Source organism: Sabethes cyaneus, chromosome 3, assembly GCF_943734655.1.
Source record: "Sabethes cyaneus chromosome 3, idSabCyanKW18_F2, whole genome shotgun sequence".
In the NCBI taxonomy this organism is placed as follows: Eukaryota; Metazoa; Arthropoda; class Insecta; order Diptera; family Culicidae; genus Sabethes; species Sabethes cyaneus.
The window spans coordinates 63858415-63883527 of NC_071355.1; the positions used below are offsets into that span (position 1 = coordinate 63858415).

The 25113-nt window shown below is 41.8% G+C and overlaps 1 protein-coding gene across 3 annotated transcripts in view; it reads right to left on the reverse strand.

Moving 5' to 3' along the window:
• The window catches only part of LOC128742004 (nuclear receptor coactivator 7), a 464218-nt gene that overhangs the window by 199079 nt on the left and 240026 nt on the right, over window positions 1–25113 (reverse strand). For 2 of the 3 annotated variants that reach the window (XM_053838175.1, XM_053838174.1), the window contains exon 2: window positions 381–1228. The exons of the other annotated variant lie outside the window; for it this stretch is intronic. In XM_053838175.1, the coding sequence (XP_053694150.1) occupies window positions 381–1201 (821 nt within the window). In that variant the 5' untranslated portion in view covers window positions 1202–1228. The remainder of the gene's footprint in view (window positions 1–380; window positions 1229–25113) is intronic. 3 annotated transcript variants of the gene reach the window in all.

Below are 25113 nucleotides of genomic sequence, written 5' to 3' on the forward strand. Positions count from 1 at the left end.
TAGTATCCAAGATAGTGTTCAAGCTCAAACCGAATTGTGCGTCAACGCACCCGTCAGCTCTAATTTGACAATTTTTCCTGTTCTCAAATGCTAAATTCGCGCCAACGAATTCGTTAACGCACAATTCTGTTTGTGCTTCTACTCCGATTCTTCGTTGTCTTCTAGCAACCCGACAATTATGCAAGAACTCGCAAACAAGCAATAGCTTGCTTACAAGCGAAAGATCGCTTGTGAAATAGAACAAAAAAGAAATGTTCAAAATTGATACAAAATAGAAAACAAATTGTATTTTGATGGTAACCTTCGCTTAATATTAGAAAATTCTTAACTGTTTATATGAAAAATCCCTTTTCAATTTCCCATTCACCCTGTAAAATCACCTCTGCTTAAGATTCTCCGGGACGAAAATGTTCCACCACGAGTGGCGCTTCTCGCGGCCATACTTGCTGCCGTACACGTCCAGCCCGTTGGCGGACCCGAAACCTTCGAGCGCTGCCGCTCCTGCGGGATCGGCACCGTCCAGCGCAGAGGCCATACCCTTGCGCCGGCGGCGCTCCAGCTTCGTTTGCCACGAGGACGAACGGCGTCGTTTCTTGTCGTAACCGGGCACGCTAAGATTGCCGTTGCTGACGCTTAGCTCACCCATACCCATACCGGAACCGTTAAAATCCGCCGTCAGTGTCGAACCGAAACTGCCCGCATGTACGGTGTAGTAGTGATTCGGGGAGTCATTCTCGATGTCGGATTCGGTGTTTTTGTGGTACTTTTCCGGAATCGTAGCTATGGGATAGTGGTGGCTGTGCGACTTTGAGTCCCGGCGACCGCCTCCCAAGAAGGCTACAGCGATTGAGCTGCGGCGTTTATTGCTTTTGTCGCTACTACTGCTGGCATTGTTGGTATTGCCGCTTTTGTGACCACCAAGCAGTCCAATTGCTAAAGAACTGCGTCGTGGGGACTTGCCGTTAAGGCCATTTTTGATGTTCAACGTATTAGCAATGGATTCGATTCGACGATCAGCCAGACCGTGCGAACCTCCGGCGCTGGATCCATTGGAGGACAGATGTATGTGATGGTGGAAATCGGACTGTGTTCCATTGCTGAGACTAGATTCTTCCTCCAGCGAGACTAGCGTGGGGATCGAACCGGTGCTGAGGTCCTTCCGGGAGCGGTACTTGCCCGGCGTCGAAAGTATACTGGTCATGGTTCGTGATGACGTATTTCGGCGATGCTGTGGGAAAAGAAGGTGGATAACTTGAAGGTTAGATTTTGAATTCGGTGGAAGCTTGTACCATAAGTTGAACCAATGTTTGCTTTAGGTAGGTTTCTTTATTTCTTTCTGCACAGATGATAGAAAAACCAAAACCTCTTAGTGGTTTCGTTTTTGCTTATATTTCAAATGATCAAAATATGAAGGGCTTAAAAGAAGATGTAGCTGAAAGTGATTCACTGTTTTCGTGATCAAATTAAATGAAACAAGAAACCTAAAGTAAAAGCCATTGTTTACACAGGTTTATTTCTGCTTTGTTTGTCAGATGTAATTAGCCGTGATCGAGTGATTCAATTGGCCTTGGCGTCATTTTGCGTAAGATTCGCACACATTTTAATACCCGGGAATGAGTAATAAATTAATAACCGACTGGGTTGTATTATATTCGGGATTTTCGGCTGTACAGTCGGTTTTCTATCAAAAATGGCTTTTTTATACTGCCTGACGTTTCGGCCTTTGGTTTTGGCCTTGTTCAAAGGTAACTGCAATTGGTATTTATTGTAAACTAGCTGACCCGACAAACTTCGTATTGCCACAAATTAACCTGTGTTGTACATAAATCATGAATCTCGGATGATCTTTGTCACAATCTCGAGTTTTGCAAGCCCCCCAGTGGGCGGCGCTTCCGACGGCGGGTCACCGGCAACACTCGCGACCGGCTCGTCCTGAATGATCTAGTGTTACTATAGATAGTTTTTGTGGTCTTGTTATTGATTAATGTTTTATGGAAGAGTCTCGAATTTCTCGAGTTGGATTAGTTTCTGAGTTTCGCAAAAATTTCTGTTTTATTTGTATGAGAGTCCATATCCCCCTACCACAGGGGTGAGAGGTCTCTAACTATCATAAAATAAATTCAAGACTCAAAAATCTCCTACATGCTAAATTTGGTTCCATTTGCTTGATTAGTTCTAAAGTTATGAGCAAGTTTGTATTTCGTTTGAATGGGAGCCCCCCCCCCCCCCTCCTAAAAAGGTAAGAAGTCCTGATTCATCATGGGAAAAATGGTTGCCTCCAAAAACACCCACATGCCAAATATGGTTCCATTTGCTTGATTAGTTCTCGAATTATGAGGAAATTTGTATTTCATTTGTGTAGAAGCCCCCCCTCTTGAAGTGTGGAAGGATCCTAATTCACCGTAGAAAATATTTTTGCCTCCAAAAACCTCCACATGCCGAATTTGGTTCTATTTGCTTGATTAGTTCTCGAGTTATGGGGAAATTTGTATTTCATTTGTATTGGAGCCCCCCTCCTAATGTGGGAAGAGGTCCTAATTCATCACAGAAAAAATTCTTGCCTCCAAAAACACCTACATGCCAAATTTGGTTCCATTTGCTGGATTAGTTCTCGAGTTATGAGGAAATTTGTATTTCGTTTGTATAGGACCCCCCCTCCTAAAGTGGGGAGGGGTCCCAATTCATCATTGAAAAAAAAATTGTCTCCAAAAACACACACATGCAAAATTTGGTTCAATTCGCTTGATTAGTTCTCGAGTTATGAGGAAATTTGTATTTCATTTGTACAGGAGCCCCTCCTCTTAAAGTGGGGAGGGGTCCTAATTCACCATAGAAAATTTTCTTGCTCTCGAAAACCTTCACATGCCAAATTTGGTTGCATTTGCTTGATTAGTTCTCGAGTTATGAGGAAATTTGTATGGAAGTCCCCCCTCTTAAAGGGGAGAGGAGTTATAATTCCTCTTATAAAAAGGGGAGGGGTCTCAATTCACCATAGAATAAATTCTTGTCACCAAAAAAAACACCCACATGCCAAATGTTGTTCTATTTGCTTGATTAGTTCTCGAGTTAGGAGGAAATTTGTATTTCATTTGTACAGGAGCCCCCCCTCTTAGAGTGGGGAGGGGTCCTAATTCACCGTAGAAAATTTTCTTGCCCTCGAAAACCTTCACATGCCAAAGTTGGTTCCATTTGCTTGATTAGTTCTCGAGTTATGAGGAAATTTGTATGGAAGCCCCCCCTCTTAAAGGGGAGAGGAGTTACAATTCCCCTTATAAAGAGGGAGGGGTCTCAATTTACCATAGAATTAATTCTTGTCACCGAAAACACCCACATGCCAAATTTGGAGGGGTCTCTAACCATCACTAAAACCTTTCCTGGCCCCAAAAACCTCTACATGCAAATTTTCACGCCGATTGGTTCAGTAGTTTTTGATTCTATAAGGAACACAGGACAGACAGACAGAAATCCTTCTTTATAGGTATAGATAACAGAACAAAACGTTAACACCTTAAAACATATTTTGGCTTCAACTCACTATTGTCACGTTTTCTTGTCTAGTCGTTGATTACCAACGGACGAAAGTTTATCGGCTTCAATTGCATTGGTTTGGTGATAGAAAAGTATATACCGAAACCTTTTGACCATAGTGCACAACTGAATTACGTTTAAAGATGGTGTGTATAAATCGATCAACTACGTTGAGCTGAAACAGGGCTATTTGGGTTGTGGACCATGATAATCACTCGTGAGAGTTGTGTGGGAGACAATAAATTGTTATTTTAAGACAAAAAAAAGTAGCTTGCAATAAAAATTAATACGGCAATCTACCTGAAAACACACGAGAATGGAAACGGTTTTGAAATAAATTCTTAATCCGATCCAGTATTATTTCATTTGATATTTTCTTTGGGTATTGGGTATGAAATGCGGAAGGCAACTAGGAAAAAGCGCTCAACATAGCTTTAGCCATCCCAAGCCCCTACGTAGCGCCTCCACGTGGTCATACAAGGAAATACTCTAGTAATGGAGTAGCCAAGCTAGGAGGAGCGGGCTTATGTGGTTTTCAGTTCCTGATCTTAGAACTGCAGTTTTAGGCAATCATTGAACCACATGACTTTGTTTTCAAGTGTTATATGATTTAAACTAATATTTTTGCTAGACTAATCTATTTTCAGAGAGCGTAATAAGGCGTTATACCCTTGGCCAATTGCAGCTAGGCTTCTGGTCTAAATGCCATTGGTTCATCCCCGAAGGTCCGCAGTCCGCACTTGACCTTTATATTAGCAAAGATTCTTTCAACGACTATAAATAAATCATTGTCTATATGAAAAGTGTTTGGTACGGGAGGTTCATGCTTTCTTCCTTTTACTTTTTTTCAAAGAGTTGGATGGAATTAGATATTATTTCTAGTTCCATTTGATTCCTTGAAGTTCTCTCTACGGTACATGCTGCTTAGTTTATCTGGCCGTTGACAAGAAAATCGTCATTTTCTAGGATGCTTTCAAGAATTGGCTGCGTTAGTATGAGATTAAATTTTTGATTAAAAAATGAGAAATTAAATAAGATTTCATTTACACAACGGGAGTATTGTTAACCGACTCGTTTTGTTCTTGCCACGCTGGCTGATAGCTTGGTTTGCTATTCGGTTAGCATATGAGAACGGTGAATCGTGATTGCTTGATGTTAGACTGTAAGATAACTCTCACCCTCGCTTAGTCGATATTTTTAGTATAAGATCAAGATTTTCAGTTCATCTTATTTTTGATTTGTCACATTAAACATTTACTCTTCCCGTAAAGGAAAAAGTAAAGTAAACCAAATAAGAAAGAATTAGATTTAATATTTTCTTTGGGTTCGTTCCATCCCCAAATAGCCACGTATATTTTACATAATCGTTCTTATTAATCACGGTCATTCGAAAAATTTACATTTTTAGATTGGCGGAAATTTTAAATAAAAATGTTTTAAAAATGAAAACTCTACTGTATTTCAACCCTCCGTTACTCGCGCTGTTGTATTTTGTACAACGCCTGTGAACCGTCAACTTTATCTCGGTATATCCCAGGATTCCAGCAATAATGAAAATAACTGTTTTAAGTAAAGTTGATCCCCAGAGCCCAGACCAAGATCTTTCAAACGGTGGAAAAAGTTTCATAAGTTTTGCACCAAGTGGCATTAGTATTGGAGTGAATTCTGTTAGGTTTTAGCAAGCCAATAAATCTAAATTGGCGCGAGCAACGTAAGGTTAAAGTTCTGCGATAGGGTCTTCCAAAGATACTAAATAATCTAAATTAATTGAGGATCAAACATTGTCCGATATCAAAACTAGCGCAGTTTTGTGCCCAAATGGCTCATAGACCAGAGGGTAAATCTATAGCTAAACCGACATGTTTTGTAATACCTTCAGCTATTTTAACACCGAAAACGCCTGGGGTAACGAGCCAAACGTTAAATTAATACGTTAAAGATGGGTAACGTGATGGGAATACCTTGATTGTTATCACATTAACTCTCTAACCAGTGATGACCAAACCCTTTGAAATGGTTATTTGAAGGATGGCGGAGGGAAATTATAAAAATAGTTTTTCTATGATTGAAGAGGCACCACCCAGTGACAACTTTGGCCTTTAAGGCCCAATAAATAAAACCAATATAAGCTGGATCAACTAAAGTTTGTTTTTAAGCGCGTTAGAAGAAGGTCTTGATCTAGGTCTTGGTCATGATTTTGGTCATGGTCTTGATCTTGGTCTTGGTTTTGGGTTTGGTCTTGCTCTTGGTGTTGATCTGGGACACTTGGTCCTGGTCTTCGTCTTGGTATTGGTCTTGTGCTAGGCCTTGGTCTTGGTCTTGATCTTGATCTTGATTTTGGTTTTGGTCGTTGGTCATGGCCTTGGTCTTGATGTTGATCTTAATCTTGGTCTTGGTCTTGGTATTGATCTTGGTCTTGGCCTTGACCTTGGTCTTGGTCTTGATCTTGGTCTCTGTCTTGACCTCGGTCTCGGTATTGGTCTTGGTCTCGGTTTTGGTCTGGATCTTTGTCTTGCTCTTGATCTTTGTCTTGGTCTTGGTCGTGATCTTGGTCGTGATCTTGGGGTTGATCTTGGTCTCGGTCTTGATCTTGGTATTGGTCTGGATTTTGGTTTAGGTCGTTGGTCTTGGCCTTGGTCTTGGTTGTAAAGCTAGATCTCGGTCTTGATTTTAATCTTAATCTTAGTCTTGGTATTGATCTTGGTCTTGGTCTTGGTCTCGATCTTAGTCTCTGTCTTAATCTCGGTCTCGGTATTGGTCTTGGTTTCGATCTTGGTCTTGGTCGTGATGTTGGTCTCGGTATTGGTCTTGATCTCGGGCTTGGTCTTGGTCTTGGTCTCGGTCTTGATCTTGGTATTGGTCTTGGTCGTGGTCTTGGTCTTGGTATTGGTCTTGATCTTGGTTTTGATTTTGGGCTTCATCTTGGTATTGGGCTAAGTATTGGTCTTGGTCTCGGTCTTGGTCTTGGTCTTGGTTGTGATCTTGGTCTTGGTATTGGTCTTGATCTTGGGTTTGGTCTTGGTCTCGGTCTTGATCTTGGTATTGGTCTTGGCCTTGGTCTTGATTTTGGTTTAGGTCGTTGGTCTTAATCTTGGTCTTGGTCTTGGTATTGATCTTGGTCTTGGCCTTGGTCTCGATCTTGGTCTCTATCTTAATCTTGGTCTCCGTATTGGTCTTGGTCTCGGTCTTGGTCTTGAACTTTGTCTTGGTCTTGGTCTTGGTCTTGGTCGTGAACTTGGTCTTGGTATTGGTCTTGATCTTGGGCTTGGTCTTGGCCTCGGTCTTGGTCTTGGTATTGGTCTTGATCTTTGTCTTGATTTTGGGCTTCATCTTGGTATTGGTCATTCATCTTGGTTTTGGGCTAGGTATTGGTCTTGGTCTCGGTCTTGGTCTTGATTTTGATCTTGGTATTGGTCTTGGCCTTGGTCTCAATCTTGGTTTTGGTCTGGGTCTTGGTATTGATCTTGATTTTGGTTATGATTTCGGTCTCTGCCTCGGGCTTGATCTTGGTCTTGATCTTGGTCTTGATCTTGGTCTTGGTCTTGATTTTGGTTTAGGTCATAGGTCTTGGCCTTGGTCTTAATCTTGGTCTTGGTCTTGGTATTGATCTTGGTCTTGGCCTTGGTCTCGATCTTGGTCTCTGTCTTAATCTCGGTCTCCGTATTGGTCTTGGTCTCGGTCTTGGTCTTGAACTTTGTCTTGGTCTTGGTCTTGGTCGTGATCTTGGTTTTGGTATTGGTCTTGATCTTGGGCTTGGTCTTGGCCTCGGTCTTGATCTTGGTATTGGTCTTGGTCTTGGTATGGTCTTGATATTGGTCTTGATTTTGGGCTTAATCTTGGTATTGGGCTAGGTATTGGTCTTGGTCTCGGTTTTGGTCTTGGTATTGATCTTGATCTTGATTATGATTTAGGTCTCTGCCACGGGCTTGATCTTGGTCTTGGTCTTGGGCTCGATTTTGGGCTAGGTCTTGGTCTTGACCACCTGTTGTGCTTGTTGAATGTACGTTGTGGACGAAGATGCTAGAAACGGATGTTAACAGCGATTGAAAGATGCAATTATGCAAAAAATCGAAACATGTCCTAAATTAGCTTCTGATTTTTCTACCTCTGGCATCACGCTATCAGAACGATCAACTTCAACGACAACGCACTTATGTGTGCTGAAGTGATTAAAAGTTTTCCTTCAGCTGAACCCTTGACTCGGTAAGATGCGTTTTGGATTTTTTTCAGGGCTGTGCTTATGTAACAGAAAGGTTTTGAAGGGGGAGGGATTTGTCGGAAAGCGATATCGTTTTTAGCGATTGTCTAGTTTGCATGCTGTGCTATTGATTTTTTGCTAAACTTTAAATACGTAAATGGAATAATATTGTGTTTGAGTAATTTTTTTTAATATTTAAAGATTTGAATTCATTTCGATTCTTATTTATCTGCTGATGTGCTGCTGCGTCGAAGTTTGAGCTGGAAAGAAGCACACCACACAGAGCGAGGAGATTCAACTCGTTAGAGAATGCATTTCTGATAAACATCCTTCGATAAATCATTGAAACAGCGTTCGTTCGGAACAGTACAAATCAAACGTACTCACAATCTCTAATTCTATTTCTTGTTCTAGAGTTGCTATCCTTGATATAGGAAACAATCGGAATTTAAATCATCTAGCTCTTGGGGGGTACCTATGCGATCTTGCTTGGTCCGCTGGATGGAAAGGACCGGTTCTCAAGCTTTATTCTAACAACAACAGAGAGCTCACAGAGTCAGCGTGCAGCACGCTTGCATCAGACAAAATTGCCTTTTTCTATTGGACCTGCGTTGCCGAGCTATTAAAGAACCGCGGGAACGATACGCCGCCGCCACCGTCGCCTCCACAGTCGCGGGTCCGATCTCTCGTCAAACCATTTGATCCCATACGCTCGCACACATGCGCGCACGCTATCCAGCACTATGATTGGCGTATCCCAAAAGTTGACTGCCGCAATAATTGACTTAAACCAATTTAAATATTTATGTTTGCCAAACACAGTCAGCAAAACCGACCGACCGAGCGACGACGTACCAGCGTCGCCGTGCCGTTGAAACGGGTTTTGAAATTATTTTGTTTTTTTTTTACGGTTGGCAGAATTTTAGGCTGAGTTCCCGCCCGCCGTTCGTGGCGTACAATCTGACATGGGATTGTACTTCTAAAACCCACGCTGCTGCCACTATTAAACGTCGCAAATACCCAACTGACCCATTGAGCTCGAGTCTCGAGTGAGCTGCAGGCCGATTAGAGCACGGACGGTCCGTCCGTCCTGCTATGCGTGTGTGTAGTGTAGTGTGTAATAGTAAACAGGTTTGGGTCTGTATAGGGGCGACCGGATTAGTTGCTTCCGTTCCCCGTTCCTACTACGGTATCACTGAGCTGAGCGACAACGCATGCCCACCTTATCGTCGACGTCGTCGTCACGTTCGCACGTTGACACACTGGATCATAAATTACGCCAGCCAGCAGATGGCAAGTTTTATGGTGCCCTGCCAAACAACCTTGATCAGGGCGGGTGTGTGTACGTCTCTCCGTGCTCGAACGAAAATAACAACAACTCATTAATTGGATCGGCGATCAGGTTTTTTTCCAAGGGATGCTGCCCCTCTCGGGTGAGGGCACTATGGCCGGAAATATTTTGTAAAAGCTACTAATTTGTCTACCACTGTTACTACAGTGGTTCTATCAAACAGTGCCGTGGAAGGAGAATATGAAGGGTCCTGCATTGGAATCAGAAACGTGACCTGATTTGTGATATTTTGTTAACACGAAAACAAATCAATGCAGCTGAATGGTGGTTGTACTGCCATTTGTGGTTTTGATAGGTTTCGACAGCCGGTAATGTTTTGACAATCATGCCGCTAATGAAACCGTCTTGTTTATTAATGCGGTGAGTATTGATCGATGGATACTTCACAGTTTATTAGTGTAAGGCTGATCGTAAAAATGATAGCTATTGATGGAATTGACAACCGAATTAAGACAAGGATCTTGTATTTCCGTAAAAGTAGATGCGATTCGTAAAGCGACATTTCAATTGTGTTTCTTAAATTTAATGCGATGCAGTATTTTAATATGAAATTTGTCTCAAACTTTCTAATCTAGGAGAGTTACAAAGTAGTTGTTATAATCCATACGTAACAAATTCCAGTCGCAATTAAGTTGCAGTAACCAAATTTGTCTGGCTAGAACTTCTCGGGTATCTAACCCGTCTGCATTTTTGTACATTTCTACTTTCAAACTTCGCCTGCAAATGATGGATCTCGGTAGAAGCATGTTCGATGAACCTGAGAATACTGAGAACCGGAGCAGAGGGTCCAAAGCCCCCAAAGGAGGATGGTTTTAATAGCTGTTATCCATGGCTAAAAGTAAAAAAGTGAATGGATTAACCCCTAATCCAAGGTGTCATGCGACCCGTGCCGAGGGATGAATGGTGGGGGGGGGGTTCCATAAATACTCAGCCTCAAACGGAGCCTGTGGAGTACCAGAGCGCCCTCCGCAGTAATTATCCCTTACCGCATCATTATTTTGCTCTTCGCTCCTGCTCGGGGAGGGGCTCTGATGCGGCGGACCCTTCTTTCCCCTCAACTCGTGGGATTCTATATGAATATGCAAAATAATTCAAAAACAAATTTAACTTCAGTGAGCGTGGACGGATTAGATGAGCCGTTCACAAGAGGCGGTATCCAGAGATCTCCGCCGATGGATACGAGCAGAAGCGCAAGCGTAAGCGGAAAAAGAAACGGCATACCTGCCGCTCCAACTGCATCTACGCCGGACGCAGCGATGAACGGCCCGTCGCTAATAAAAGCAGTGGAAGGAAACAGAGACATGCTACCAAGAGTAGTAGTGGCGTCTCGTCATGCTTCGGGGCCATGCGTGCTGCGACGAAGGAACACAGCGAACTCGAAGCGCGAGTAAGAGTGGCAGAGAAAGAGACCGCGAAGGCGTTTGAATCGAGGTCTGCACAAACGGATGCCTGCCCGTCAACGACTGACCACGCCGTGGCCCTCGCAACTACGGAGTAGTCCAACGACAACAAGGTATCCGCCAAACGTGCAAGGCAGTCCTCAGAGGAAGAAACCCCCACGGGTCCGAAGAAGCGCCTGATCGCAAAGGGTCGTAAGCCAAGCGAAGAACCCACTGAGGGTAACGAGACGTAGTTTGCGTCCGACAATCAGTGGGAATTAATCAAAAAGAAGAAGGCCAGGAAGAAAGAGGAGGATTGAGCTCCACCGAAACTGGTCAGAGAAAAGAAGAGCAAAGGCGATGCCCTTATCCTCAAAACTGAAGGGCCGAAACATTCGGAAGTTTTGAAGGCCATGAGAGTGGACGACCAGTTGAAGGGTCTTGGCGCGGATGTGCGGAGTATCCACCGCTCTCGCACGGGCGACGTGATCCTTGAGCTCAAAAAGAATGCCACTGAGAAGGGTTCTGCCTACAAAGTGCTGGCAGAAAAGGTCCTCGGTGATAGCGTACAGATCCGCGCACTACCCCTCCTCTGTTGGGTACTCTTACCACTGCGTCCAGTGTTTTGAACTATTGTGGTATGCTCCGATTTATTATTTTACTATACGCTTCAAGCTTACCTATCACTTATTGAGGAAGTGACAGGCTGGTAGCTGGAGCGTGACATGTGCCAATCAGGGATGATTAGGTTTATGAACCTAGTACCCTTGTCGGCAACGCCAACCAAATCTCCCCTTTTTGAGATACTGCATTCTGCGTACTATTTGTGCTCCACGATTGCAGAGCAAGTGTTCCGAGGTTAAATATCATCTTGTACGAAAGCGAGATTCCGTAGATGATATTCACTCGGACAATGTCCTGTCGCAAGACAGGATTGAGACTCAGCGACTTTTGAGTACACGCGCACTAACGCCCGAGATGACTCTCCAGCTTAAAAACTTGGACGACTGAAGCGAGCGAACTAGCACGAGCTCTCAAGGAGCAATGTAACGTGGTGGTAACTACCGAGGCAGTTCGTTTGCGTAAGGGACCGGCGGGAACCCAGGTAGCAACTATAAGAATTCCACTGGTTGGTAGACGAAAATGCAGCCCTGAAAGTGGCTAAGCTGAAGGTGGGATGGTCCGTATGCCCACTGAGCGTGTTACAGCAGCCGGAGATCTGCTTCCAGTGCTTTGAGCAGGGGCACAAGTCCTGGAGCTGTAAGGTACCAGACCGAAGCCACCTGTGTAGCGAGGGACTGTACAGCGCCGCCCAAGTGCTTGATATGTACCGGCCAACGGGACGCTAAGCACACAACAGGAGGCCCAAGATGCCCGGCAGGCGCGCCAGCGACTAAAACACGGGCGTATTGAGTGCAGGTAATGCAACTAAACATGAATCACTGCCATGCGGCCCAGCAACTGTTGTACCAAGCAGTTAATGAATCGTTGACGGACATTGCCATAATCTCGGACCCATACCGCATCCCTGCCGGAAACGGTAACTGGGTCTCGCATTGGTGCAGGACGGCGGCTATATGGACGACAAGCAGGTTCCCGGTTCCAGAGGTTGTGTCAACTGCAGACGAGGGATTTGCGGTTGCCAAAGTGGGTGGAGTGTTCTACTGCAGATGTTATGCTCCGCCGAGTTGGTCTATCGAGCAGTTTACGCGGATGGTCGACCGAGTATCAGTTGTGCTGACTGGTCTAAGGCCGTTGGTTGTGGCGGGCGTCTTTAACGCTTGGGCGGTAGAGTGGGGAAGCCGCCGCACGAACCATAGGAGTCGGATTCTGCTTGAAGCTCTGACAAAACTCAACGTAGATCTGGCCAACGTCGGCACCACAAGAACCTTCAGTAGGACCGGTGCGGAGTCTATTATCGACGTGACATTCGGCTGTCCTGGTCTGATGGGAGACTGGAGGGTAGACAATGTCTACACTTACGGTGACCATCAGGCGGTTCGCTATTGTATCGGTCAGATAACGAGGCGGCAGACGGTGATCAGAGCCGACACTCCAACCACCCGTGGATGGAAGACATCATACTACGATCCCGAAGTATTTGTGGAAGCGATCCGAAGAGAGTGCGGTGCAAACGCTGATAATTGAGGTACTGTCGCGAGCGTGTGACGCTACCATGACTAGGAAAGGTCGACCTAGGTATGGGAGGTCACCGGCTTACTGGTGGACAGCTGAAATAGCGGAACTCCGCGGAACCATATTTCCAAAATCGTGTGATATGCTACAACACGGAGGAGGGTCGGAAGTGCGGTCCAATCACCGCAGCGGTTTCGCAAGGTTCCATACTGGGCCCGGAGTTGTGAAACGTCATGTATGACGAGGTGTTGAAGCTAAAGTTCCCGGTAGGGGTGGTGATTGTCGGCTTTGCGGATGACATCACCTTGGAAGTCTATGGTGAATCTATCAGAGAGGTACAGTTGACGGCTGCCCACTCTATAAGCATGGTTGAAGATTGGATGCGATCCAGGAAACTGGACATAGCGTATCATAAAACGGAGGTTATCATGGTGAACAACAGCAAGTCGGTGCAGCAAGCAAATATCAGTGTCCGGGACTGCACCATTTCATCCTTAAAACTTCTGGGAGTCATGGTCGACGACAAGCTCAAGTTCGGGCGCCACGTCGACTATGCCTGCAAGAAGGCTTTCACCGCTATTTCGGCATTGTCTCGTATGATGTCTAATAGCTCTGCGGTATATGGCAGCAAGCGAAGGCTATTAGCCAACGTGATCCAGCCCTTACTCAGGTATGGCGGGCCAGTATGGTCATCGGCGTTAGGTACCAAAAGCTATCTAGCCAAGCTGGAAAGCACCTATCGTCTCATGTGCTTGAGAGTGGCGAGTGCGTATCGCACAATTTCACATGACGCAATCTGCGTCTTAGCGGGTATGATGTCTATTGGCATCATCATCAACGAGCACGTAGAGCACTTCAACCAACGTGGAACTAGAGGCATAAGGAATACCACAAGATCGGCCTGGATGACCACATAACAGCGGGCATGATCTAATTCCACAAAAGGCCGGTGGACACATCGACTTATCCCGGAAGTGTCCGGGTGGGTCAACAGGAGCCACGGCGAAGTCAACTAGACACAGATTCCGTCAGGGCATGGTTGTTTTAGACAGTATTTGCACAAGTTTGGGCATGCGGAGTACCCCGCATGTCCCGAATGCGTGGATGTTGAGGAAACTGCAGAATATGCTTTCTTCATATGCCCTCGTTTCACGGGCGCGAGAAGCAACAAGACGGCAGTGAGTTGACTGGACACTACTCCGGATAACTTAGTCCAAAAGATATGTTCTAGCTCGGACGTCTGGGGACCGGTCAATGCGGCTGCTACTGAAGTAATACCGATAAGGTGGTGCCAGGGGGGATTGAGGCTGGAGACTCGAGTAGGGTTTTAGTGGATCTGGATGCTCACGCCCCATTAGCGGGGTCGGGATACCATAGCCCACTCCCCGAGTTGTCTTCTCAGGTTTCCCTACTCGTTAAAAAAAAAACATTTCTAGTTTCAGCAGTACTAGGTATCAGTCCACAGCTTTCAACCGTGTATTCAAATTTTTGATTTGCGTCACAAAACTGGACATCGTCAGAACATCTGACATGTGACGCAACAATTTTAAAAGTTGCATTGACGCATGCTGACAATCAAACCTCCGGCTCCGTTCGGAAATTCTTTTGTAGTCTAATTCAAGAATGCTCACAACACGAAATCGAAAACCCTTAAAAGCTTCAGCATTTTTTTTCGCATATAGATATGTAGTCACGAACTCAGCTCGAGGGAGCAGAAAATATTTTCCATTTTTATGCAATTATTACACCGTTTCGATGGATGGTACAACCGAAGACAACAGTCCGGCTTGCCACTAACATGCAAGCAGTTCCAGTTGAAAGAATTTCACGCTCATAAGCAGTTGAAGCATGAAGTCGTATCCGTAACATCATTGTTTCATCAGACACGATCGGTAATCGGATCAAGCTAACAAATTACCCCATCATCCAATTGGTCTGCACTGGTAACTCTCAGAACCAGTCACCGGATTTGCATCACTACACGTATGTTTAAAGTTTATTACATGGTTGAATTTTACGACTTGACGCGGACTGGCGACAAGCATCGTAATGTATTTATAGGATGTTCGGTCAGGATCTAACGGAGCGGTAAGTACATATAAATAAATGTATCTATTTAATTGCCGAAGAATCGATGACGAACTATGACGAAAAAAAACCGTATGTAATACAGTAAATTTATTACCACTTAGCATTTACTTAACGATTTTGCCATTTTGACTACTGCACAATTATCACAACATTGGAATCTCGCTGAGGGTGGGTGCCACAGAAATGCGAATCGTGTCCGAGCCACACCCACCCCTTGTAATGTGATGTGGTGTGGTGTGTGTGTTGGTTGTTCTGTTTTGCGAGTATCTACTCCTTTACCAAACCACCTGATCGGATCACCAGCCAGGCAGGCAGGCAGGCTAGGATTGGGCGATACCGTATCGATACCCGCGATATCGATACTCGAAGGCCGATATTTCGATAAATTTCATCGATACTTACGGCGTCGATATTATGCTAAATCGATAATTTCATCCCGATACTGTTTTGATAAAGCGGGATATGCATGCTGAAAAAATATAGACTAAAACTAGGCCAGGAAATGCGCAAGAAAGCAATATTTTAAGCATTTTTCTCGCGCTGTTTTCTTTTCAGGTATCTACTAAGCTTAATTCTCAAATTTACTTTATTGGAATTGACTCTTATGCAAAACCTTGAACAATGTCACCTACAGTCAACCAAAAAAGTATTCGGACAGCAGCGCATAAAATTTTCTTTTAGAAATTTTGCACAGTATTTTTGCAAAGAATGGCAACACATATTTTTTAAAACAATGTTTAACTAAAGCATATTTATATGCACAACAAAAATTCGGGGAAAAGCTTTCCGTTTTGAAGATAGGGTACATACAGTTTGAATTCCTCAAAAATGCAGCCAAAAAAGTATTCGGACAGTTAACTATTAGTTAAAACAAATGTCCTTTCTCGCTCAACTACTACCTTGTAGGACCATTTATATTCTTGATGACCTGTTTTAATCTGTTTGGGATAAAATTAACAATTTTTCAAATATCCCTCTGTGAATTGCTGACCATTTTTTTACAAGAACTCGGTTTAAGTCATTGTGATAAGAAATCGAATGATTTCTCATTTAGAAATGAGATTATCTAAAAAGATGTTCAAAAGGGTTCAAATCTAGACTGAATGCTGATGTTTCGGTAGCTCTAGGACAATTATATGGTGCCTACCGCTTACAATTATCAACAGTATGTTTAGATTCAACATTCCGGTACAATATGTATGTACCAGACAATTACAATTTTGCTTTAATTTCACCTAAAATTATTCAGATAGTTGAGTTTACATTTAGTTCTATCCAAAAGTATATATCTTTGGTGCCTCGGAGCTTTCCAAGCACCCCAACAAGGTATGACATCAACAACCCTTATGCAAGAATAACTAAAAGAGACGGGTTACAAGTGAAAAATCACTCGTCAGCAAGTAAACAAGCAATGCGGTTAGTGTCATACCTTGTTGGGATGCTTGGAAAGCTCCGAGGTAGCAAAGATATATATTTTTGGATAGAACTAAGTGTAAACTCAATTATCTGAACAATTTCAGGTGAAATTAAAGCAAAATTGTAATTGTGCGGTACATACATATTGTACCGGGATGTTGAAACTAAACATACTGTCGATAATTGTAACCGGTAGGCACCATACAATTGTCCTAGAGCTATCGAAACATCAGCATTCAGTCTAGATTTGAATCCTTTTGAACATCTTTTTAGATAATTTTATTTCTAAATGAGAAATCATTCGATTTCTTATCACAATGACTTAAACCGAGCTCTTGTAAAAAAATGGTCAGCAATTCACAGAGGGATATTTGAAAAATTGTTAATTTTATCCCAAACAGATTAAAACAGGTCATCAAGATTGTAAATGGTCCTACGAGGTAGTAGATGAGCGAGAAAGGACATTTGTTTCAACTAATAGTTAACTGTCCGAATACTTTTTTGGCTGCATTTTTGAGGAATTCAAACTATATGTACCCTATCTTCAAAACGGAAAGCTTTTCCCCGAATTTTTGTTGTGCATCTGAATATGCTTTAGTTAAACATTGTTTTAAAAAATATGTGTTACCATTCTTTGCAAAAATACTGTGCAAAATTACTAAAAGAAAATTTTATGCGCTGCTGTCCGAATACTTTTTTGGTTGACTGTACATGTTTAACGCTTATTGAACGGTAAGTGCATACACTGAAACAAGTACCATGGTATTTCGCGCCATTTTGCAGAAAACGCTTGCTTTTTGTAAGTACCATGAAAAAGTATTCAAATTTACCATGATTCTTGTACAAGTAACATGTTCTCAGATAATTTTACCACATTTTTTGGTAATGTCTAGTAATTTTGACTACGATTCTGTTATTTTTTGTGTTCGGGGTAACGCCGAAGGTAACACATAGGAATTTTAACCAGAACACTGCTTAAGCTAAACAGAATTCTTTTCTGCAAAAATTCACTGGTGTGTCCTCTTAATTTTACCCTCTAATATGGTAACAATTACCATGATCCTTGTTTCAGTGTACGATACGCGATTTTCAGCAATTTAGAACTGACCAGAGAGCACAGAGAGTAGTATTGGGCGTTGACGGCATTAACAAAGACTTTCCAGCTTTTTACGCGCCATAATAGTAGTGAAAGTTGCAGAGGTGGGGCAGAGATCGAGAAGAACTAGAACTGGAAAGGAGCCACTCCCAGCGGAACTCTGCAGGAATGGCCAAGAACCGCCAGCAACGACACATCACTGGATGGTTTCAGGGGTTTGAGAGAGGGCTGCCGGACGAGTGGATTGAGGGTGCAGTTTGTCCTATCTACAGAAAAGGCGATCGAATAGATTGCTGTAATTACCGTAGCATAACGCTAGTCAAAGCCATCAACAGATTTTGTTGCGTCGTCTGTCCCCAGTGGCAGGAAAGTTCGTAGGGTAGTACCAGGCTTTATGGAGGCCCGTGCTACTACGGATCAAATATTTACTCTTCGGCAGGTCATCCAGATGTGTCGAAAGTACAACCCATCATATTTTTGTGGATTCTGGGGCAGCATACGATTCAGTCGGATGCGAACAGCTCTGGCAGGTGGTGCGGTTTTCCGTACAAAGCGACGTGTCCGAAATAGAGCTGCCATGGAGCGAGTGATGTGTTATGTGCGTGTTTTGGGGGCACTCTCTTTGCTCAACATGTTTTTTTATTAATTAATTTTTATGAATCCCTGTTTTTGTGCAGCATTTCCTAATCCCAGAATGCCGCCCTAAATAGTATCGATAAATCTAATATCGATGCTTCACGAATGATATATCGACGGTATCGATAAAGCGGCGGATCTGATATTGATATTCAATTATCGATACTTTCGGGAATTTTGCCCAATCCTAAGGCAGGCTGCACTGCCACCGGCTCTGTTAGTCACACCGTGGTGCGCGCAAAAAAAAATCAACAATCGAGGCAAACCACTTCAACCGGTGCACTGCACCGGCTGGTCTTATTGTTATCAAGCGAACTTCTATAGCTCGAGTAAGACGAAAAAATATGGAAAACGAGCGGTAAAGAATGCGATTTTATTGATATTGAACCGTTGAATTGATGGTATCGAATTTAAATTTTAAAAGCATTCTTGATCATGAGTTAAAAATAAACATTTATTCGATTGCTTCTGGTGTTGAGAAACAGCCCTTTTGTTGGGAACGATAATAATAATCAGATGTTGTGCAAATAAAATCTTCAGTGATTGACTACATATATTTTGAACGGCGCACAATAAAATAGGTGAATGCAGTATAAACCTTTTCAACATAAGTCTTCGGTTCACTTTAGTCCCGTGAGTGATTCCAATCAATGGAATAGAATGTATGTACCTATCTTTATTAGGCTCACAAAACATAGTCTGAATGGAAAATAAAGTCGTGTACTTCGTATCCATTTAAGGACAACGATTATTCCCAGACAGTTTTCAAAGGATAAATCAAATAATTATAGCGTAGTTTTATGTAATTCTACAATGGAAAATAAGGGTCATTGAAACAAATGCAAAATTAGATTTCAGTAGCAAACTGGATCTTTTTCTACGCAAGAAAGTTTAGTGAATTGGACAGAAACCAGTAAATATGTAGGTTTATATGAATCGTTTTTGTTTGTGAAAATTGTTCATCAACTTTTAACACTTCGCCAAATAATAGACGCAGCTCAAGTAGACACAGTATACACATATCTTAAAGCTTCTTCAAACCGCATTGACCACCAAATTCTGCTTCTGAACTGTTTAGAAGCTTCTAATGGCTTCGCCAATTAACTTCAGGCTTACCTAACTCGTCGACAACTTCCAGTTAAACTACATTCTACTGAGTTGAACTACTTTTGCAATCAATCTGGAGTTCCACAAGGAAGCAACCTAGGACCATTACTTTTCATTGAATTTTTTATGACATTTGTTTAACCCTCTAACGGGCAACATCGTAAAAACGATGCGATCAAGCAAATGATTATTTTATCATGAAAGTACACTCAAAAGAAGCTCGAGTGTTGATTTTCATGGGAAAATATTTATCTGGTGGACCGCTATGTATGAAATAGTCCAAATTCTCTTTTTAGTTTTTCATGCCTAACGCTCTACCCAAATATTTTTTTCAGTTCAAATATATCACAAAATTGAAAAAAAGCATGTAAATTACTCATAGGAAAAATTTGAGACCGAACATTTTGTTCTAGATGTCCTTTTACTTCAAACGTAAAAAAAGGAATATTCGCACCATATTTTTTTTCGAAATTTTTCGAAATTCTTGTTTTTGAAAGATAATATAAAGGTAATATTGATATCAATATGTCAGGAAATCTGTTCTGAACATATTTCTCATTTTGTCAATTCAAGATAAATTTCGTATGTGGCTCTGGAGCTCCAAAAGCGAAGGCCGTCAACAGACGATCTTACCCGTTAGAGGATTAATGAACCAACTATACACAGATGACCCAAGAATATTTCTCTCCGTGCGTTCTATTGAGAACTGTAAGCTATTGTAAGACGTTTAACCCATTTGAAAAATGGTGTCAAAAAATGAAATGGACCTTCAGTACTTCCAAATGCTCTATTATCACTTTAATTCGAGCCAAAACTGATAGGGGATGTGTATAATTATAAAACTGATGAGCCTTGTCATGAACGAGTCAGAGTTGTAAAGGATACAGGAGTCGATGGTCATGGTCGGACCATCGCATTCTATCACTCTTAGGGGACCGTTGTAAACTAGGGTAAAGAACCGGTTTTAAGCAGTCTAAGCGGGTCACTGATTGTTTTACCTTATTACAAGCGATGGGTTGACTAAGTGGGGGATATCAGCATACCAATCTTCTTGCTATCTTTAGTTCTTCAAGCTGTTACCATTGGAAGACACTATTGTTGTGCTAAACTTTTGATTTTCCGCTTTAAAAGTTGGAGCGCTGGAACTAATTTTGATCAGACCGAGCATATTTTCACCCTCAAGGTGCTTTTTTAAGCAATCCTGAAATCTGATTTTTTTTACGTGCCCGTAAAAAATCCCTCGAACTCGAACAAAAGAGGTAAACATATAGCAGTACGCACGGTCCGACTCAGAACAGTGTTGTCAAAGCAAATAACATTGAAACACATCGTTGCTTTATTAAATCTCTGAGAAAATCTTCGAAAATTATTGAAAAAGCTGTCTTTTCTGTTGTTTTTAAGAAAGAAAAATTAATTATGAACATACATTTCTCTTGAAAGTATTGAACCACGTTTTCACCATTGGAAGTTTCAGTTAATTTCAAACCTATAATTCTTATTTCCAGAACCGAAACAGTGTCTTGGCAACACGATAGTTTATCAGTTTTGCTGCAGCTGCTTCGCGTCAATTCAGAATTTGTTTTCAGTTTTGTTATAAAATAACAAAACTTTCGGCTAGTGAAAAAGCCTTAGATAATAGAAAAAAAGAGAGTGAATAATATGGTATGTGACAATTGAGTGCTTGACTTTTAGAGTGGTTGTAATCAGTGCTGAAAAATGTGATGGATTCGTTAGTAGCGATGTGGCGATTGCCTTCTGCAGCTGAAAAATTTACGTTTTTGGACATCAATTTTTAATTCATCATATTTCTTGTCGGAAACCCAGTAAATTCTGTTTGTGTGAATCAAATGTATGTTTAAGTGATTTGTGAAGATGATCCTATGAAAAGATTTTGAAAATATGAATTCAAAAGTGCTTTTTCGGCTCATTTATTTTCAACTGATTAAAATAGGCGACACTGCTTAACTCGTTCCTTACCCTACTGACCGCCAAAACTTTAAGCAAAAAGAGAAATGTATACAGAGCCATCTTCGCAGCACAACTTTTGAAATGGCCGGTCGAAACCTCCAAACTTCCAGGTGTGACAGACGTGATTGTAGTAAAGTATGTGAATAATTGGACTTGATGATCCCGACTGATACACTGATAATTTAACTAGCTGTAACCCGTGTGCGTCACTTCCTGAGAGCGAATCGAAGGTACGCTATGTAACTCTATGAGATGCACCTTCATTACGTTTGCTTGTCTTGAATCGAAGATTCCATAACAAGAAGACTGGTAGCTCTGCCATAATTCGGGAGACACTGATGGTAGTTCGCTCTGCCGAGCAAGGTGGTCTCTGGATGCATCTGGGTGAGTGAGTGCTAATATTCATACCGCCCTACCAACATAATCGAACAAACGTCAGTAGAGAATTTTGGAGAGCTTACTAACACTCATGAAATATTTACCACCTTCGCAAATGGAAGCGTTGCTTATGCTAACACATGCCGTTTATATGCAAAATTAACAGAGATGCCAGTCTTGTTAATAATAGTGTCTTCGCTTGAATGCAATCTGGCATAATTAGTTTGAGTCTTCGCTTAATGCGGCGATTGTTACCACGAAAATGTGGTCCATCAGGGGCCTGGTTTTGGTTACAGACAAGGTTCTTGTATATAAATAGCAAATCTATACCTATAAAAATGAATTTCTGTCTGTCTGCCCGTATGTTCCTTATAGAATTGAAAACTACTGAACCGATCGGCGTGAAAATTTGCATGTAGGGGTTTTTGAGGCCAGAGAAGGTTCTTATGATGGTTAGAGACCTCTCCTCCAACTAAGAGGGGTGGTTCCCATACAAATGAAATACAAATTTCTGCATAACTCGCGAACTAATCAAGCAAATGGATCAAAATTTGGCATGTGGATGTTATAGAAGACAAGATTTTTTTCAATGGTGCATTGAGACCCCTCCCCTCTTTAGGAGGGGAATTATGACCCCTCCCCCCTTTAGTAGGGGGGCTCCCATACACATGAGACAGAAATTTCATCATAAATCGAGAACTAATTAAGGCAAATGGAACCAAATTCGGCATTCGAAGGTTTTCGGAGGCAAGAATTTTTTCTATGGTGAATTTGGACCCCTCCCCACTTTAGAAGGGGGCTTCTATACAAGTGAAAAACAAATTTTTTCATAACTCTAGAACTAATCAATCAAATGGAATCAAATTTGGCAAGTGAAGATTTTTGGAGGCAAGAATTTTTTCTATGATGAATTAGAACCCCTCCTCTTTGTAGGAGTGGGGGCTCCCATATAAATGAAATACAAATTCCTTCATAAGTTTTCTACTTTACTGTGAGCAAAATTTATACATTAAACCACCAATGAACGGCTCAGAAACTTGCAAAACTCGAGATTGTGACAAAGGTCATCCGAGATTCACGATTTATGTACAACACAGTTTAATTTGTGGTAATACGAAGTTTGTCGGATCAGCTAGTAAATAGATAAATTTGAACTTATGTTTTTGTGTATGATTACGTTTGTGCTTGAATGTGGGTATGAAATGGGGAAGGCAAATGAGGAAGCATAGTCCAACATAGCTCCAGCCATCCCAAGCCCCTACCTAGCGCCTCCACGTGGCCTAACCCGGTAATGCTCTATTGAGTAGCCAAGCTAGGAGGTGCGATGATGGGTGGTTTCCGGCTGCCTGATCTCAAAACTGCGGGTTTGGATGACGGCTGAGCCACACGACCTTGTTAGTAGGTAAGCTTGACATAAGTTATTTTAATTAATTTGTTTCGTTTTAGCTCATGGAGAAAGCACCTCCTACTGTACAGTGAAAACTCGTGCCGAAGAAAGTTTAAATAATGCTCATGGATACCAGAAGAAAAATTAAATTAATAATGGAAGCACTCATGTAAACTCAAATGATGCAACTCTATTCCATTCGAAGGACTGCTGGGGAGATTGTTCTATTTTTGTCTATATATCTACATATAATGTAGATTCATATAACACATTTTATTACATTGCCATATACCATCATTATCGTAAAGGGAAAGGAGCATCAGGGTATCGAATGAATCAAAGACTGGATGAGGGATGTGGTCACCCAGCAAACATTTTCGTACGCATATCAAAGTAACAAATCTGATATATGTGCTCATATATATCTAGAAAAATCGCATTCGATGCACGAAACCAGCATATGCGTACTGTTTTGGGGGCGATATACGTACTGCAAATTATATGAGAACAACTCACATTCATAAGTATTTGTATACGATGAAATCCGACTCAGCATGATTAGCACAATTCTGTGACGAAAATCGTTTGTGAATCAGTTACTATCATTTTGTACGAATAAATATGAACTAGGGTGCGCTTTATTAAGCTTTATGTACGATTTTGAGTTTGTTTAGCGATATTTAAGATGATTTTCATACATTATTATACGATTTGTGGTTTGCTGGGAACCAGCCCAAGTCATATAAGGTCGGAGAGGATTTTGACGCGCCCTTCTAGCACACAAATCATCACGCAAGATAAGTTTGCACGACGCAGTTATGTATCTAGAAACCGGAAGTCTATGTTGGAAGGAGTGTCTTATATTCCCGTAGAATCATATAAGCGACATTGGTTATAGATCCATCCAACCCCTTTTAGTCCTTCACGAACAGCATTGACATGAAAGTTGCTAGGTAGATAAATTCGATTCTGCAGTAATTCTACTTGCATACAATGGGAAACCCTTGAGGGGATGGTGGCTAACCCCATACATACACATACATACATGATTACGTTTGTGCTTGAATGTTACTTTTGTTAATTAAAAAGACAATGGGTTCTTGTGCCGATTTAAGAATGGGGTAAAAAATGCCGATTTAGGAATGGGGAAATGGGGGTCTCGACTAAAACCGGCATTTTTCATTCGTCATCATCATTAACACTTAAGACTCCGATGAAAAAAAACAATAAATAAGAAAAAGATCAAAATCTGTAAAGCGAAAAGTAAAAAACTCATTTTCTGATAGACTTTTGTACAGGAAGGTAAAGGCGATTTTAAACGAACATGAGTCATTCATTTCTTGACGGGTTAACGATAATTTCGAATTAATCGATCAGAGTTTTTGCGAATCGATTCGCATTGAAAAAGAGATTGCATTTTAATTGATTAATTAAAAAAAAATTTGAAGAATGAAAATTGACAAAAACGGAGAAGGTGTGAACACTCCGCGCGTTTTCTCTATGATTTAACAAGTTCCTGAACACAGACGACACATGCATATACATAGTTGCTGTACTCAGTTATGCTCACCTACCCTTATTGTGCTGTTCTGCCTTATAAAAGCAAAAAGAGGAAATCCAGGCTGCATTGAAGATCACTGTCGTAATGTCCTGTGCAGTTTGACAGTTTAGCAACAAAGGTAGTTTGCTGTACCTCCCATTTTCGACCAAGCGTATCGAGACTAGGAAGCTGGCATCTATCTAGATACGCCGGGAGATGCGAAGGACCACGCCACGGAAGCGAAAATTTTTTGGGCACGCTCCCCAACCAGCACCAACTCGTATATAAAGTACAAAAATTATCGTAAATATCTCTTAATAAACACGGAATCGTAACTAATATTTAATAAAGTGGGCCCAAGTTGATTTTATGTCGTATATAATGACAGTAACTGGCACACATACGATATTCAGCACAAAATCGTATAGCAGCACGGAGCGAGCCGGGCTTAATCGGATATTATCGTATAGAATTACCTATATAGCTGAAACGCGTATATTTATTCCTCATCACGAATATCGCCTCCAAAATAGTACGAATATGCCAGTTTTGCCGCATCAAATACGATTTATTAGCATGTATATATGTACGTAATACTGATTTTTAACTTTTTTATACATATTAAAATGCTAGCTGGGTCAATGCAGAAGTTCCATGTTAAATCAGTTGGTTTGGTATTACTGATTATTATATTACTGAAACGTCCTCAAGGATCGGCTAACAAGAGATCAGTACAACAACATCTTCAGGCAGCGCGGATCTGTAAAACCCTTAGCCATTTTCGAGATAGAGCCAGGTTTTAGGGTTTCTGCAATGAGTATGGAAGTTAAACTTTGGATCCAATAGAAACACCAATTAATGAACACATTCAGCAAAATGGAGGCAAGTGGAGACAATCCTCG